Source organism: Balaenoptera musculus, chromosome 6 (genome assembly GCF_009873245.2).
Source record: "Balaenoptera musculus isolate JJ_BM4_2016_0621 chromosome 6, mBalMus1.pri.v3, whole genome shotgun sequence".
In the NCBI taxonomy this organism is placed as follows: domain Eukaryota; kingdom Metazoa; phylum Chordata; class Mammalia; order Artiodactyla; family Balaenopteridae; genus Balaenoptera; species Balaenoptera musculus.
In genome coordinates, this window is record NC_045790.1 from 82,913,633 (window position 1) to 82,932,652 (window position 19,020).

General features: G+C 44.9%; 1 protein-coding gene across 1 annotated transcript in view; it reads right to left on the reverse strand.

The window, feature by feature from the left end:
• The window catches only part of GABBR2 (gamma-aminobutyric acid type B receptor subunit 2), a 365,308-nt gene that overhangs the window by 133,427 nt on the left and 212,861 nt on the right, over positions 1 to 19,020 (reverse strand). The window contains exon 7 of the mRNA XM_036854586.1: positions 11,532 to 11,768. Within this exon, the coding sequence (XP_036710481.1) occupies positions 11,532 to 11,768 (237 nt within the window). The remainder of the gene's footprint in view (positions 1 to 11,531; positions 11,769 to 19,020) is intronic.

Consider the following 19,020-nt stretch of genomic DNA (forward strand, 5'->3'; position numbering starts at 1 on the left):
GCTTAGCAAGCTCACAGGCTAACATACCTTGACACACACTGAGGGGGTATTCTGGCCTAATGCAGAGAGAAATGCATGGGATGTATTATGGACCTCTTCAGATTTGTTTTCCATACAGGATCTGGGTATATCTTTATCTAAGGATTTTCCTCAATAGTGGGAATATCACTAGTGTTTAACTATATTACTTACTTTAAAATGTTTGCTCACTATTTATACTCTCAACATTTAAAAATGTACATTCTTAGGTTTCTGTATGAAAAGGCAACCAAACTTTTGCTGGGCTAATAACTATTTGGTTGGAGATAGCTTGCAAATACTACAATTTCCCTATAAAATTAGTTAGCAAATTACTTATGATATCTTTACAAACACTTTTGAAAATAATTAATAAATAAATATTCTCATAATAAATAATAGCTCTAAAATGATCACACCTAATGGGAAGTTATTGTTCAATGAGGACAGAATTTCTGTTTGCGAAGAGGAAAACATTCTGGAGATGGATGTCTTGATGGTTTCACAACAGTGTGAATATGTTTAATGTCACTGAATTGTATACTTACAAATGGTTAAAATGGTAAATTTTATGTTATGTATATTTGATCATAATTTTAAAAAAAGGAAAGATGGGGTTAAAAGAGTGAGAACCATTGCCAAAGAAGAAGCTTTATAATGTGAGGGATCAAAACAAATGGTTGGAAAGGAAATCTTTTTTTTTTAAAGAGCACATCTGAGTGTGAAGTATAAGTGCTTACAGTACCCCACAGGCCTGTCTGAATGATGAAGTTACAGGTGACTTGATTTTCTTTTTGGTGCTTGTCTTGTGCTTTTTACATTTTCTATAATGAACGTGTATTATTTTAGTAATCAGAAAAAGAAATATGTGTGTGTATATATATATATATATATACACCCACATGAATAAGAGGGTAGTAAAATACCCTCCCTCTCCCCAGTCAGGGAAGAAGCGAGTAAAATGTAAGGTACTGCTTCCAGGATGATCTGGCCAAACTGAGATGTGTAGAACATTCCTCCAGATGGCAGCAGCTGGGCATCAAGGAGGGTTCCCGCCTAGAAATGAGGGGCCAGGGTCCTGGCTTCAGCCTTATTATTATTCAGCAGGTTCTCGAGGGCAGCGATCTCCCCACCTGGCAAGTGGGGCGGTGGGGGTGATGGTCTCATTGGTTCACTTCAGCTCTGCTCACCTCTGGCTGATTCTTTTGCCCCCTAATGGAGGAGAGCTTGTACAGGCGCAGGATGACAGTTACAAGTGAGGGTCTAAGTTAGAACACCTGTGTCCAAATCCCAGCTCTTCTCTCACGAGCTCTGTGACGTTGGGTAAACTATTGAACCTCTCAGTTTTCTTGCCTGCAAAATGATGATAATAACAGTCTCCACTGTGTGGGGTTATATTAGTTTAGCAGGGCTGCCGTAACAAAATACCGCAGACCGGGTGACTTAAAAAGAAATTTCTCGTCTCACAGTTCCAGGAGCTAGAGGTCCAAGATCCAGGTGTCAGCAGGGTTGGTTCCTTCTGGGGGCTGTGAGGGAGAATCAGTTCCCCAGCTATTGGTAGTTTGCTGGCAATTGTCAGCATTCCTTGGCTTATAGAGGCATTGTTCCATCTCTGCCTTCATCTTTGCGTGGGGTTCTCCCTGTGTGCATGTCTGTCTCCAAATTTCCCCTTTCTATAAGGACACTAGTTGTATAGGATTATCCTACTCCAGTATGGCCTCATCTTGACTAATTACATCTATAATGACCCTATTTCCAAATAAGGTCACATTCTGAGGTACTTTGCATTAGGAGTTCAACTTATGGATTCTGGGGGGACACAATTCAACTCATAACAGGGGTTATTATGAGAACTAAATGCGAATACATCTTAAATGTATTAAATGCCTAGCAGAGTACCCACCATATAGTGAGCACTCAACACTGTTAGCTATTCCTATTATCATGACATTTGTCATTGCAGTAATGTTACTACAACTACCATGTCACTGAACCCTCGCTTTGTCTGTTTCTCTCAGGGACCTGGACAGAATCTGTACTTAGGGCTTCTGCTGAAGCTTTCATAAGATGATATACTCCCCCCACACTGCTTCTCATAAGGAAACAGCTATTTTTTCCCTGACTTGAGGAAGTCAAACTTGCAAGCTTTGGAAGGCTAGGCATCAATTCAAACAATTGCTAAACCACATTATTTTGATCTTTCAAATTTATCTAACAGCAGAAGGAGTAGGTTTCTTCCCCGTGCTGTACATTATCTGCAGTCATTTGTAACTGTGTTTAAATAAACGGGGGGAGAGCAGCCAAGCAGCACCCAAGAGCACAAGATTTGGAGACACTTGCATTTAGAATCAGAAGACCTAGGATGTAGATCTGAACAAGGCTCACCAGCTATGCACCGTGGGACCCAAGCATAGCTACTTTGCCTTGCTGAGGTACAATTTCCTAATTCATTCAGTCAACAAACATGTGTTTCATAGACTAAGAGCCAGTATGATATAAGGCACCAGGGGTACAAAGAGGATTACAGGCCCCAGTCCCAGGGAAGGGGCTCAAAGGCTCACTGTCCAGTGGGAAAGGGCAGATGGACACACATATAACCCAGTGCAGAGAGGGGACCATAATATCCTCCACTATTAACATGGGGAGAGTTGTTCCTGCTCTCCCTCCCCTGCATCTCCTATGGTTGTTTGGACAGTTTTACTCCTCCTGCCTGGCCCAGGCCTGGCAGATAGGGGGTGCTGGGAATGCTAGCTGAATTAATAGACCTGACACCTAAATGGTTAAGAACATGGGCTTTTGAGTCAGCAAGATTGGGCAGCTTTGAATAAACTCTGTCACTGGCTACCTACAGGATGCTGGGTAAATCATTTATCTGCTCAGCCTGTTTTTGTTTGTTTTTTTTAATAATGATATGGTCGTTAATTATCTATATCATCAACTCATTTACAAATATTTATTACGCACCTACTATATCCCAGGCACTCAGTTCTAAGTCTTAGAGATACGGCAGAAAACAAAACAGACAGTGAGTGTATAAGTAAAATAGGGCACACGTCAAGTGGGGTAACTATTGTGAAGAAGAACGAAAGGGGTGAGACTGCAATTTTAAATAGGGTGCCAGGGAGGCCACTGCGAAAGTGACATGTGGACAAAGATGTGACATCGGTTAAAGAGCCAGATGCAGCTCATTGGGAGGAGCGCTCCTGGCACTCAAAATTACACATCCCCTGCTGGGTGGCTGTTCTGAGCATCACATTCAAGAACGTGTACAGTGCTCAGGATGCTGCCTGGGATATAGTAGGAGCTCACATGATGTTAATAAATGTACTGCATTGAGGAACGAAAGAGATAGAGACTATAAATGTACCCTGAGCACAGGGCAGTCACACTGAGGATTATTATTATATTTGTTGTTTATTACTAGCAATTAATTACCTCTAGGAAATGCTCCTGACAGTCTGAAGTCACAGAGGGCCCATGAGCAACTCCCTCTCCTCCTCAGACTCTGGGACTTGAGCCCTAGAGAGATGCTGATGGGAGAGACTGGGGAGGGGGTAAAGGATGGGTTTCTCATCCCATCCCAGCAAGATCCCCCCATCCCTACCCCAACACACACACACGTCGGGGAGATTTCCACAACCTGCGTGAAACAGTAACACCAGCTTAAATTATCACAGCAATAATCTGGGCATTGCTATCAGCAGATTCGAGAACTATAGACCCTGTTAATACTTCTGTTGTCAGTTCTGATAATTTATTGGGTAGAAAAAGTCTTTTTAGTTTATAGAATCCTGGAAGGCAGCAGAGTAGGAGAGTGTGACTGAATTTCTCAATCATGTGCGGATTCAATCCCACAAAGTTAACTCAAGGTTACCAGTGTTTACTGAGCATCTTCCAGGTGTAAAGCAGTAGACGAAGTACTGTGGGGACCAGAGGGGTGAAAAACTGTGGTCGCTACAAATCTGGGAGCTGCTAATTCATTGGAGGATGTGAATATGGCTCTCCCACAGGCTGACTGCAAGAGGCAGGGGTAGGAGCAGAGTGCAATGGAGTATAAGGGAGATGAGTCTGGAACCTTCTACCTGGTGTGGGGGAGGTGGTGGGGGGATTGGTGCTAAACTTAACACAGAGATAACAATTAGTTTACAGTAAAAATTCCCTCTTGAAAATGTTTAAATTTTCTATAAAGACACATAGGTGTCTTAGATTGGGTCCCCTAGAAGTAGAGCCGAGGACAGGGAATCGTGTGCAAGCGATTGATTAAAGACATGTTCTCAGGAGAAAACTGTAAGGGAGAGAGGAAAAGGGAAGAGGCCAAGCTCCGATGTGTTTTCAGGCGAGGCAAGCCTCAGCCTAATCATCCAGGGAGCCCTGGAGGCGAATCGCGCTGGTGTCATACCACCACACCAGCCAGTCATCGCTGCAGGCTGCTGGGGGGTGGGGTGTGAATCCCAGGCACCTCCAGGCCAGGAGGCTCCAATCGCCCGAGGTGTGGGATATTAGCAGGGGTACCTGCACAGCCGGGGGATGGGCAAACCTCACCAAACCCCTAAAAGGGATCCCAGAAGGTCTGGCTGGTCACCAACAGCATCTGCTGCCGTTAGTTTTTGTGTATGATGCTGAGTGATAATGCTTAGGGCCATGGGACTTTGAGTGGCATGGAGCTAGACTAAAGGGAGGAACAGAGGGAAGTCTGTGAGCAGATGCCTTCCACATTTAAGGTGACTATCAAATCCCCAGAGTGAATGGCAGCAGCAGGTAGAGAACTCGAAAGTGTTCCTGCAAACTTAACACAAGTTCATAGATTTGTTTATTGTTGAGAGAATTAAATGAGATAATGTATGTGAAACAGACTGGCACTTAGGAGGTATAGAATGATTGCTGGACTTGATTACGAACATTCCTTGATTAAGACCCACATAAACTGCGCTTTGAAAAATCACTATTGTAATAGCAGTGGTAATAATAATAATAATAGTAATGAAGATGATGCAGTTATAGGGTGCTAAACACAGTCGTTATTTCTCATATCAACCCTATGAAGTAGGTTATATTTCCCTGCATAGATGAGGAACCTGAGCCACAGAAAGCTAAACAATTTCCCTGAGGTCACACAGGGAAAGTGCTGGACTGGACTGTGGCCTCCTTTTGCCTGACTTTTCAAATCTGCATTTCCTGTTACAGTTTTCACTGGCCATGCCCTGGGAAATGTGCATTTTATCTGAATTTGCGGGTGGGCTGCTTAGCCAGGGAATAAAGGGTGAGAGATTAGGTTTCCAAACCAGCTCCTATGTTAACTTTGTGTATAATGCAATTCCAGTGGAACTCCCTGGGTCTGGGATGGGGTGGAGACAAGTGGGGTGCAGAGGAAGTTCTGGAAGGGTTTGCTGTTGATCTTGGGCAACGGCCAAGAAAGGCTCATGAAAGAGGGTCTCTTAGAACAGAAAACCCTGAGTAGCGTTGGGAGCTAGCATGAGATCACTGGGACAAGCCCCATTTTCTAGGACATGCAGTTGGCACATCACACTCAGACCACGGCAGAGCTTCTGACAAGCTCTCTAGTGATTGCGTCAAGGATAAAATCGAAACAGGTGGAATCATGAGAGTCCAGGGGACGGAGTCATGACTGGTTGAATGACCAGCCCCCAAAGGGGTCAAATCCTAAATTGGTAGGGTTTTCTCTACCTCTGGATGGAGCTCCTAGCGCTCTGTTTCTTGTCTCACTCAAATTCAACCTAAAAAAAAAATCTATAGGCTAAATGATGATATCAAATATGAGGCACGAATGGGTGGCTGGTGGGAAGCTTCTGTATTGGAGAATAAAACCAGGACCCCAAAAGATCAGAGAGGCAGGAGAGATGGGCCGACTTGAACAAGATGATGTTTAGCTCACTCGTGTGTGTGTGTGTGTGTGTGTGTGTGTGTGTGTGTGCACGTGCGTGTGAGTAGTGTAGCTTCCTATTTGATAAAAAATCAACTGCACAACTTCAGGGTCACAGTAGGGCCAGGCAACAGTGGTTGTGAAATAAATGGGGCTTCAGCCAACACACGATCTCCCTGGGATGAGGAGCTGGTTGGCTTCCTCTAACCACCTGTTTCCAAGAACTTAGTGACTGCAATCCCAACCAAACTGAGCTTACTCTAGGATGTCCTCTTTTCAGGTAAAATGTTGGTGGGGGAGGAGGGGGGCAGTATTTGAGTCTTAGTAGAGATAATTTTTTTAAAATCTTGCATAAAAACTTGAAGTTTAAGGGACACACTGGCAAAGGCTGGATTCCCGCTCTTCAGCAACAAACACAAATAGATCAATAAACTCTGCAAATTGCCACCTGCTGTCTTCATCACCTTCTTGGTGAGATCAATTAGCGATAACAGCTTTAAGAGGTGACTGCCTGAACCTAAGGCTGCCGGCCTCTCCTGACAGATGTTAAATTGAGATGTCCAGACCCACAGCTGGTTGAGAGAGGCTGGGCAGAGGATGAAGATAGGGTCTATTATTTGGAGGAACTCATGGGTCACCCTCTTTGCAGCTGTGATTGCTTCTATGTGAGGTCCACCCATAGGGAGTGAGGAGGTGATCACAGGAAATAGTTTAGCAAGAATGGGCCCTCTTCTCACAAAGATATTACCAGGAGCCCTTTCAATTTCTCTATGGCCAGGTGCTCTTGGAAGCCTCACAGCCCCCAGGCAAACCTGGGGTGCATACTCTCAGTGACTTCCCAGAGAAACTATTACACACATTACACCTTCACAATAGGGTATAATGAGATTCTATTAATTTAGCCTCTGTCATATGCACCACAAAGTAAATATGGTGTCGTTTTAAAAGACAAACCAGAAGAAACATTTACTAAAGGGGGAATACTGCTGGTTAGAGCCACTGTATCTTGGTCTGACATACTCAAAGGATGTGTCCATTTTGAGATCTGGTACATCACCTTTTTTAAAAGAGACTGGAAACTGGGAGGAATTAAAAAATCATCACTCAAGGAAAATTTAAGCTTTGTTTTTTTCACCTGGAAACAGCACATGCTCCGAAGCCAGCTTTGAAGGGTTATGGATATAAGCTTGTGATGAATTTAGTGTCTCTTTGGTAGAAAAGCCTACTTGGAGGAGTCTGTTAAGCCACAGTATATGGCCCTGAGTGCTGGGGAGGGGGGAGCCTGGCACTGTACCTTTGCTCCCCAGCACATGGCACAGGGAGAACCTATAGCATGGGCACCTTGCAGTTACCCACACATGGAATTTTGCTTACTGAACTGTGAAAATCGAGGACAGCTCCTTGGTCTTTACTCCCATAAGCAGAATGAAGCCCTCCCTCCAAGGGTCTTGGGTTGACCTTGAACAGTGCCCAGCAATTGTTCATTTACTGTCTCTCCCCGACTGGGCAGGGAGCCCTTGAGGGACAGACCATGTTATTCCTCTCTATGCTCCCAGCTCCCAGCACAGGGTCTGCTAAGGAGCGAATGAATGGAGGAACGAATACATCTCTGACAGGTTTAAAATCAAAAAGTGTGTGTGTGTGCATGCACGTGCACATCCAACAGAGCTCCAAGCAATTCTCAAGGTTGTTACTTGAGACTCACCAGGACTACTTGTTAATAATGGGGATGTCCTGGCGCTACCGCAAAGCCACCGGATCAGAAGTTCTGCGGCAGGGCTAGGAAATCTGAATTTTTAACGAAGCTCCCTGGGAGATTCTCATATATATAGAAGTTTAGGAATCCTTGCCCTAGATGAACGCCGCTGAGCTGGGATTCTCAGAATGCTCTGGGCTTTTGAGACCTAACAGCCAATTCGAGCCTGAGTTTCTGTCACATGTTTGGCAGAAGAAGGGTTTCCAGGTGAGAAAGCATTCTGAGATTTGCAGACCAGAGAGAGGTAATGACAGGGCCAGAACTCAGAACTGTGTACTCAGGGAATCAGAGATGGCAGGACCCCTAGGCCATCAGTGTGCAGGTGGGGACACAGATCTCGTTCTCCAGTGTTCTCTGAGGAGGGTAGCTGGGAGGAGAGCTCCTTAGAAAATAAAAGAGAGCTGGGCCCCAAGCTAAGCCAGACTCCTGATCTGGGATGCCTGGAAGAAATCTCTCCTTCAACACGCCAACCGGCAGCCACAGGCCCAGCTCCCAGGCGAGAGTGCATACTGAATCAATTGAAATTGAGTCATGGATATAATTAATTTAATGCGTTTAAATGATTTTCCGTATAGTAAACATGCTGAATGAGGGTGACCCAGAATAAAATGTCTGCCTGAGAGTGGAAAAATGGATACCGTGTGTGCTGTATAATGAAAACCTTTCAGCAAATAGAAAATGCTTCAATTTATTTCTACCTCCTGTTCCTTTCCTAACTCTTTATTTATGGCTGAACTTGGCCTTCCATGGTCTCCTTGGATCACAGGGACACTTTTTATTTTGTCAGAAGATGGCCTTTTTTCTCTGATCAGAAGACAATTTTAATGAAACCTGTCTACAGCTCAGTGACAAACACATATTAATATGTGACAAAGGGGATAAGGAGGAAGGGAAAAAAAACTAAAGAAATGTTTCACTATTGCAATCTCTTTCTCAACTAACGGAGGACTTGTACAAAGAAGAGGGAGAGGGCAGGCCCATCTGAACCACCGTCCTGCCTGAATCAAACCTTCTTTCCGTGTGACTTTGAAACTCCCCCTCTGTACCTCAGATACTCATCCACAACCCAAAGGGGCTAAATCTGAGGATCTCTAAGATCGCTTTCAGTTCTGACATTCGCTGAATTATGAGTCACAAACCACAGCTGGCAAAAATGTGTGTCAAGGAATTTCCCATTAAAAAGAAACTCATCTTCAAGCTGGTTAAAGCATTTCAGGCAGCCTCATCTAATTGCTCATCAAGTAGGGGTTATGTATTATTTGACAGCACTTAGGAGTAGTTATAAATGATTTCCACCTAAGGTACATCAGGCATCTAGACAATATGCTGAGTTCTAGGATTATGAGAGGCTTCCTAGATTCTGTAGCTCTCTATCCGGCCATTTCAACTTGGGATACTATGAATTCATTCTATTAAATAAGAAACAAAGTGTGACGATGACCTGAAAAAGTGTACCCACATTTTGAGACAGCTTCACCACAATGCTACCGGTGGGACCCCTGGCGAATCCCACCCCTCTCTAAGGCTCAGTCTGTGAATTTGTACAATGGACAGAAAGGACTTCCGAGGTACTTGGTGCTCTGTGGAGCCTTTCTGAGGGAGGGGTCTCAGGGGCTGTGGGGCGGGACACGGAGGGGGCTGATCAGGCAGGGCTTTGGGCTCTTCTTCCATTCACCCGAGAATCTCCTCTTTAATTTATCTTATACACCAGGCACTAGGTAAAATTTTATAACAAAAGGTTCTGAGGATAAAAAAAGAATTTTTGAAACCACGGGGCTAAGGAAAGTTGTTAAAGCTTCCAGTCTGAGTCTAGTCTAGACATGTCTTTTGCCAATGACTAATTAGAGCCTTTACTTCTAAACTGTGGAGCAGATGCCCAGGTCTCAGGTCAAGAGTGGCAATATTCAGGAATGTGGAAATCTCCTTCTTATAGCAAACCTCAATGCTCCCCAACGCCCAGAGCAGTGGTTCTCAAACTCTAGTGTGCATTAGAATCACCTGGAGGGTCTGTTAAACCACAGAGGGCTGGGCCCCAACCCTGGAGATTCTGATCCAGTGAGTCTGGGGTTAGGCTCAGGAATTTGCATTTCTAACCAGCTCCCAGGAGATGCTGGTACTGCTGGTCAAGGCGCACTTGGAGAATCTCACTGGCCTTTAAGATAAAAGCCAGCCTCCTTAGCTTTTCCCTGCAGAACTGGGCCCCAACTTACCTTCCCAGCCTCATCATCCTCCCGTCCAATATTCCCGACAAAGTAACTGTCCCTGCTGCACGCATGCATCTTTCCCGTGCTCACCATGCTCCATCTGGCCGGACCGCCAGCCCCACTCTGCATGTCTAAGGCACAGCTCAAATGCTGCCACTTCCAAAAAGCCTTCCATGACTATTTTATCAAAGGTCACAGAAATCCCTCTGGGCTCACACAGTCTCTCCTATGGTGCTGAGCACTTTTAACCTCTTCCTGTCATTTGAGTCCAGATCTCAACCCTGTATCTGGGCCACAGGCTCCAGGACAAGGAGCCCATTTTACTACCTTGGCGTCCACACCACAGTCTACACTCAGCACCTGCACAAGCCCTGGCCTGTCAGACCAACAGAGCAAGCCTGAGCGTACGCACAAAAGAACACGAACATGTAAGAAATACACAAATCAGCTCATCTTATTTACTCCCAAGAGAGACTGATTCTCTAAATGACTCTTCAAATTAGAACAAAGGACAGCACTTTAGAGTCCATTTCAACCAATTCTTTAAGCAAATTTTCCTTATTTTCTGGGAGCAGAGTCAGTGACAAATACATCATCATGAGACATGAATAACTACCATTTATTGCCATTACCAGAAGGTAGTGTGATGCAGCAATTAAGAGCTAGACCCAGGTTCAAATCCCAGCTCCACCTCTGATTAGCTGTGGTACTTAAATGCTCTGAGCTTCAGGCTCCTCACATTTATGGGATGATAATAGCACCTACTTCCTACAGATGGCACACGGATGCAGTGAGACCATTATTAACTACAACCACCACTAGCACTTACTGAGTGCTTACACGGGCCTAGCATTAGGCATGTATCATCGAGCTCATCTACATAAAGTGTACCCACGTTTTGAGACAGCTTTGCCACAATGCTACTGGTGGGACCCCTGGCAAATCTCATCCCACTCTAAGGCTCAGTTTGTGAATTTGCACCATGGACAAAAAGGACTTCTGGGGTATTTGGTGCTCTGTGGAGCCTTTTTTGAGGGAGGGGTCTCAGGGGCTGTGGAGAGGGACATGGAGGGGGCTTAGCACATATCTAGCACATAATAAGCATTCAAGAAATAATAGTGATTCTTATCACTGCTAATTTTCCTGATTTCCGCGCAAGACAGATATTATTATCCCCATTTCCCAGCTGAGAATCTTGAAGCTCAGAGCAAGTAGCTTGCTCAACAAACACTAGCAGTTTTTAATTTGTAACAGCTAATCTTTATGACTACTTTGCCAGGTAGGTATTATTCCCATTTTGGGGATGAAAACTCCATGGTCTGAAGATGGAAACTTCAAAGTGAAGGCTCAGGATTTGAACCTGACTTTGGGTCTAGAGCTTCTGCTGGCCCACCCCACCCCTCCACCTGGTGGATTCCACCTGCTCTGTGTGCGGTCAACTCACTATGGCCTTTCTAATCCATGAGTTATAGAGAAGCAGTTTCTCAACATGTCAGAGGGTGTTACCGCATGTGCCCGTTTCAGCAGCCCTGCAATCGTAAAGCCCACAGGAAGTTATTTCAACAATTGAGGAAATGGACTGTATATCAGAGGGCCTGTGGCACAGCCCCTCTTGCCTTGTATGTCTCTAAGGGGCACTAAGGAAAGCAGAGCCCGGGGGCCTGGGACTGACCGTGACCCCGAAGAAGTTGGTCTCGTTCATGGCGTTGAGGATGATCCTGCCCAGTGTGTGGTCCGTGTAGTTGAAGTCCTGGATCCGCTGGTGCCGGCTGCTGGCGTGCAGCGTCTCCATGGCCCTCTGCAGCGTCTTGGCGATGACCCAGATGCCATCGTAGGCGTACCCATGGAACTTGCTGGGCCCCACGCCTGACCGCTTGTTGTTGTACTCTCTCTCATACTGCTGTGGCGTCTGGAAAACAAGGAGACCAGGGGACACCAGGTTATAGCCAGCAGGGACATCAGGCACATGGTGCTGAAAGCTGACACTCCCCAAAGCTTACTGTGAGCCAGGCACAGTGCTAGGCTCTTAAATGTGCATTATCTCATCTAATCCCCACAACAACCCTGTACGGTGGTACTATTCTTATCTCCATTTACTTACAGATGAGAAAATTGACTCAGGAAAGTCAACTTGCCTAGGCCCAAGTGAGTGGCAGGGCTGGCATCTGAACCCTGGCTGTCTGCCAAGACTAGGCTGAAGGAAAAATGCACTCTAACCAGGCCTCCCCCTGACATTTGCAGGCCTGGAGCTAGAGCATCAGTGAAGGCCCACATACCATATGTCTAAATATTAAGTTACAGGCAAGCAAACCAATTGTTCAGTAAAATATTTTCTATCTTTCCAGCATAACGGGTTAAAGGAAGGTAAATATACCTTCCTTAGGATCTGGAAGGCCAAGTTTGAATTCAGAAGTCTGGGGCCCCTCAGAGCTTCAGTCTGGACACAGCAGCACAGGGCGGCCGACCTTGCTCTGTGGTCCACCCACCCTCTTCTCTTCCTACCTGGCTCTACCCCACAGGCCAGCCAAGCTCAGTCCACACTTCCTCTGCTTTCCAGCATCAGTAGCCCCTTGACCACCCCAGAAGCTCAGTCCTCCCTAAAGAGGCTCTTTGGACCCTAGATGTGGCTCCAGGCATTTGGGCACGGAATTCAGGGCATGGCCTTAGGAGGGGGGGAGGTGGTACAGGCTCCAGGTGGGCAGGGCCCCATGGCCTTGTGAATTCTGAACTCCATGGGGCCTGAGTGAGGTCCTCTTAGAGCATGGGGCCCAGGGCAGGTCCTAGTTGCCCAGGTGTAAGGTCTGTTCTGACCTCTACATTGTACCCTTCCCTTTCATCTTCCATAATATAGTAGGGTCTGTGAATAACTCAGCATTTAAAAAAAAGAATTTTTTTCTCCCATTGAGCTGAATTTCATAAAAGAATTTCACTGGTAATATTAACATTCTGATTGAGGCCACAAAGTAATGAAACTGCCTTTTTACTCTAGTCCCTGAGGCTTACAGATCCAAATGAATGCCGCTCCAGGGGAACCCATTACCCTCAGCCCTTCTGTGGGCTTTTTCTCAAATCACTTCTAAACTTCCCTGCCAGAAATGTCATCAGAGCCCACAGCTTAGTCTTTGGAAAAACCCTCCTTGGGGACAAATCACACATAGAAACCATCAACTCATTGTCAGTTTATACCAGAAAAGGCCCTTAGAGATGGTCACACACGCCCCCTCAACCTGCAGCTGGAGACAACAGAGAGGTCTAGAGATTTGGCCAATGTCACACAGTGTGTGTGTGTGTGTGTGTGTGTGTGTGTGTGTGTGTGTGGCTAGACTGGTCCCATTCCAGCTTTGCTGCTTCTCTCATGTTTGACTTTTGAGGTCCTAACTGCCTTCCACCCCAGGTTGTTTGGGGCCAGGTCTAGTGCCCAAGGAGGGTGGTGAAGTTGAGCCGTCGAAGGCTGGGTTGTTCCATGGCTGGAGCTCGAGTCCCTTGCCCTTGGCTCAAGGTTTAGCAGAGCCTGGGTACAGCCAAGCCCCTCCAAATGTGGAACCTGCAGGCGACCAAATCAGGAATCTGCCTGACCAAATGTGATTGGTGTCCCAGCAACAAATCCACTGCCTTTTTTTTTTTTTTTTAATCATTTGGCTCCTATTGGATGGCTCAGGTTTTATCCATTTGTAATTTCCTTTGGAAATGCATCACATCCAGCCATCACTATTCTGTTCATCACTCAAAATACCCGGCAGAAGCTCTTCAATTCCAAGCGTTCTTCAAGGAGACAGCACCGTCTCTAGCCCAGCCCAGCTTCTTGAGCCCCTCCTCACAAGAAACTGCACCCCTCCACCCATCATCCTTCGCCGTCTCACTCATCAGGGAGCATGAAACAGTCCATTATGAAACTCTCTCTTCCCTAAACCTTTTGCGTCCTTGGATCACACCAAGTCTGTTTGCAGCTTGGGGCTGTTGCACTAGATGCTTCCTCTGCCAGAAAGCTTCTTCCCCAGCTCTCACGTGATATTCTCAGCACACAAATGTCAACATGTGTCATTTCTCAGGGATGGCTTCCCTGACCAACCCTTTCCAAAACCTCCTCCCCGCCAGGCATTCTCTATCCACCGGTTTTATCTTCTTTATTGCACTTTTCACTTCCTGCAATTTACCTACCCACAGAATTAAGCTCCATGGGGTTAGGGATGTTATCTGTTTTGATCACAGAACCCAAAACAATAACTGCAGAGACCCTTTCTAAGAATCAGTTACTCCATCTGAAAAGCAAGGAGGTTGGACTAGGTGACCTAGAAGCTTCCTCTTAGCTCTCGAGGCAGGAGCCTGACATAGCAGTAAGAACACAGGATTTGGAAGCAGGCCGACCTGTCCTCTAGCCCCAGCTCTGTGGTTTACTAATTGTGACCTGGGGCGGGATCCTATCTCCTCCAGGTCTCTGCATCCTCCCTTGCTGGGTGGCCATGACGGTTCCATGAGATGAAGTGTGCAGAGCGTCAGTCCTGTGTCCAGGACGTGGTAGGTGCTCCACGAATGCCAGCCACTTCTATTAATAGTACAGGTGGTTGTTCACCTGGCCACCTGGCACAGCTGCTCACCCAGGACACCCTGAAGGCCCAAGACTATGCCTGTGCTGCTAGGGGTTAACAGCCCTCCAGTGCATGGATGTCCTACCTTTACTTCCTTAGCTAATTTCCAATTATTGGACATTTAGGCTTTTTCTAATTGTTCCAAATTACAGAACTGCAAAAAAGCATCCTTGTATCTAAATTTTCTGAACACACACTGGTAATAATTTTTATTTATTTATTTATTTTTATATTTATTTTTGGCTGTGTTGGGTCTTCGTTTCTGTGCGAGGGCTTCCTCCAGTTGCGGCAAGTGGGGGCCACTCTTCATCGCGGTGCGCGGGCCTCTTCACTATCGTGGCCTCTCTTGTTGCGGAGCACAGGCTCCAGATGCACAGGCTCAGTAGTTGTGGCTCACGGGCCCAGTTGCTCCGCGGCATGTGGGATCCTCCCAGACCAGGGCTCGAACCCGTGTCCCCCGCATTAGCAGGCAGACTCTCAACCACTGCGCCACCAGGGAAGCCCCGGTAATAATTTTTTCAGAAGAAATTCCCAGATGTGTAATTGCTGAGGCAAAAGGTACAAAAACCTTAAACGCTATTCACACATATAAAGGGCCAAATTATCCTCCCCAAATATGAAAAGCTAAAATTCCACTCTGTATGAAAGTACCCATTTCCTTGCATCCTGGACCACAATAGGTATTTCAATTTTTAAAATCATTGTCAGTTTCTTAGGTTAAGAAAAAGAAAAGTACATCTCACTTTAATTTGCATTTCTCTGATTAATGATGAAGAGTGAGCTCCTTTCACATATTGATGGGCAACTCTCACTTCCAAGGTGCGTTTCCTCTTCTTGTTACGGTGAGAGTCACAACTTTTAAGGATGCTTTGTTTCAATGCATCCTTGTTATTTTTCCATCTTTCACTATTTGGCTATATTTTTCTTCATTTCAAAAGGCAATTTAGGTCTATTTCAGGCTATTAAATCAGCTATTGGCTATTTTTAAAGTATTAAAAATTTACTTGAATGTCTATTTATCTAATTAATTGTTTAAGCATAAAAGGAATGAGGCCCCTTTGGCCTCTTCTCTCCCAGATTTTGCTGCTGTGAGTCTTTCTCTGATGCAGGCAAAGGCATCCAAGGGCTGGTGGTGTCTCTTTGAGTCCTGTTTGTTCAACCTGATGATTACATTCAGATGACATTTCCAGACTTCTTCCCTATCCAGGACATGCCACTGGGGCATCCTTAAAGGTTTCTGTGACCCTCTTAAAGTTGGAAGGGGGAGTCAGACCTGAGGGGAACAGACACAGTATGGTCTCATCAGGAGGTAAATGAGTGTGGTTTTTTAACTTCTTTGATATAGTTTATTGGTGATGTTTTTTGTGTGTAGACAGTAGAGGGGATTAAGATCAGACTGGGGATTAAGATCAGACTGTTTATTCAATTTGACATTGGGGCCAACACAAGCCCCTATATATTTTTTAATATGTACCACTTGTAAATCCCTATCTTTTCTATCTCATAAAACTGTTCTTCATCAAGGGGAAAGGGGGGTGGAGGACCCTGGCAATGTGGCTGTTTACCTCACTTCTGTGCGTAGAGTCCTTGGAGTGGGACACCAGTGTAGCTTAGCTCTGAAAGGTGACCTCATTCTCACTGTCTTTGCAAGCACCGCGTTGAAGTCATTGCTACCACACTATATCCCAGACCATTCATCACTGTTCCCAGTTGAAGCCGGCACAGATCTCCCTCAGGCAAAACAATGACAGCAGGAAGAAACACTCTCACAATTGTCGGAGAAAAAGTAACAGTTGTTCTTAAAGCAGGTCTCCAATTATTCAGGGCAGAAGAATTTCTTCCACTGTAAAGCAGACACTGAAAACTGATTGATTACTCATTCTCTGAGGTCAAGTTTATCATGAGAGGCTAAAAGTTTCTGAGAAAATAACTTTATATAGAGAGTCCCAATTACTGACACACTGTGTTCCACATATTTTTGAAAGGCAGTTGTTGGAACTTGAAACATATTTTCATACAGAAACTATGTTATAAATAGTGGTTAGGTTCCCAGGCTAGCCCACATAAGCTTGCTACCTCACAGTATGACTAAACTTTATGGGTCTGTCATTCCAGCAGAACCAAGCCGAGTCCTGCTTTCTAGGAGAGGTGAGGCTCATGGACAGAAGAGAGGAGAAGGAGGAAACATCTTCCACATCTCCAATTGCCACCCCCCAGAGTGGCAAAACTGGCAGAGTCTCTCTCTAGCATCCCTTGTGGGATGCTAGAACCACAGTCTCATTTGAAAGGTACAGTAGGGGACAGTCTAGTGGTTCTTTTACTCCAGTTTGTAGGTCACCCAGGGAGCTTGTTAAAAATGCAGATGCCAGGGCCCTACATTTTGTTTATTGTATCTGTGGGATAACTTGGGCATCTGTATTTTTAAAAATCCTTTAAGATTTCAAAATACATAAATTGGTTACCACTGATTAAGTCCCTCTTACAATCTGATTCTTGGATTTTCTCAATAGCAACTTCCAGGTATTTGTTGAGCCTTTTCTGAGACTCCTCCAGTGTTGGGAAGGTCACTATGTCTTCAGGGAGAGTCGTCCACTTAAGGGATGCCTGACATCTATAAGACTAGTCTTCCGGATACAGAGTTTACACCTATCTCCCTGTAACTTGCTATGTCTTCCTGTGGAGCCACAATGAACATGTCTGCTCCCTCTTATCCACAACAGCACCTCATATTGCTGAAGTCAGTGACATGCTTACCCTGTCCCCTATATGCTATTCTTCACCTTTTAAGCAAAACAGTCTCAGTTCAGACTTCTATTCTGACTATGATGAAATAGGTTATGTGAGACAAAAGCTCCCATGAAGAACATTAAGGAAAGCAGCATAAAATATAAAAATAGCTATCCAAAGGTATCAGAAAGCAACCAGGACATCTAGGACTTGAGGAACCAAGATTCTGGAGAGAAGAGAAGTGTTTTGAGAAGAGTCCAACATTCTTTGCTGCTTCCTCTGGAAGCATTTGCTGATTTGTAAGTGGGAAGGCTAGTTGTAGGAATAGAAAACAGTGGATCAGAGTTTTCAGCAGTCCCTCAGAGATGGGAAGACAAAAAACTATAGTTCAGGGTTATCAGGGTAGCAAGGCTTAAAGGCCAAGGTCTCAGAGGAAGAGGAACTACAGAATACCAGTATGCAGACTGACATTTGCACTTGAAATATTTGGTGATAACTAAGCTGCATAAAGCAAGAGGCTGAGAAGCCAAGCAAAAAGTGGTGGCTAAGGGGTTAAGAAAGTAAGCAGATGTGTTTGGAGTTTCATGGCATTAGGAAGACAAAAATTGGAATCCAGGGCCAATCCAATAAACACCCCAGGATTTTAGAATGCTGAAGGACAGACAGGAGTAAGGGCAAACCAAAATAGACCAGGCCTTGTGAAAACTAAAACCAAGCTTGGAATCATCTCAATTCTTTATTGGATAAAGTGATCTGCCCCTATTCTAACTGCTTGCTTGAAGAGAAATAAATCTTCTCTGGAGAAAGATAATGCCATCTGTAGCTTCTCTAATTTTTCATAACCAATTTAATGAATTAAACTTACTAGGTATGCCAGGTGATAGTATCAAATTTAAAAAGAAAAAAAGAAGGAAAGAAGGAAGAAAGAAAGAGAGGAAGGAAAGAAGAATAATAGGCAATAGAAGCAGGCCCACAGGTGATCCATATCTTGAAGTTATTAGACATGGACTTTAACATAGCAGGTTTATATGTTCAAGAAAACAGATAAAAGATATAGAATATCACCTGAAAACTATAAGCAGGGGGCTTCCCTGGTGGCACAGTGGTTGAGAATCTGCCTGCCAATGCAGGGGACACGGGTTCGAGCCCTGGTCTGGGAGGATCCCACATGCCGCGGAGCAATTGGGCCCGTGAGCCACAATTACTGAGCCTGCGCGTCTGGAGCCTGTGCTCCGCAACAAGAGAGGCTGCGATAGTGAGAGGCCCGCGCACCGTGATGAAGAGTGGCCCCCGCTTGCCGCAACTAGAGAAAGCCCTCGCGCAGAAACAAAAGACCCAACACAGCCATAAATAAATAAATAAATAAACTACATTCAAAAACAAAAACAAAAACAAAAAACCAAAAAACTATAAGCAGTGAAAGAAAAAAAGAATAAAATGAAAATCCTAAAAAAATTTAAAAATACAGCAACAAATGAAACTAAGCTCAACAGATGGATGAAGCAGCATATTGGACACAGAAGAAAGTAGGTTAGTTAACTGGAAGAAAGGTTAGTAGTAAATATTCACACTGAGGCACAGGGAGGAAAAAAGGATAGAAAATAGGAAATGAACATAAGAGATATATGGAATGTGTTGAAAAGGTATAGCACATGTATAACTGGTGTCCTAAAATGTGAGGGAAGAGAGGATAGGTAGAAGCAATATTTAAGAGGTATTTTCCTAGAATTTCCCCCAATACATATCAATCCACTGATTCATGAAGTTCTATAAAGCTTAAACTCCAATCAAGATAAACCCAAAGAAAACCTCACTTCAGCACAGCTTAGTAAAACTGCTGAAGACTCA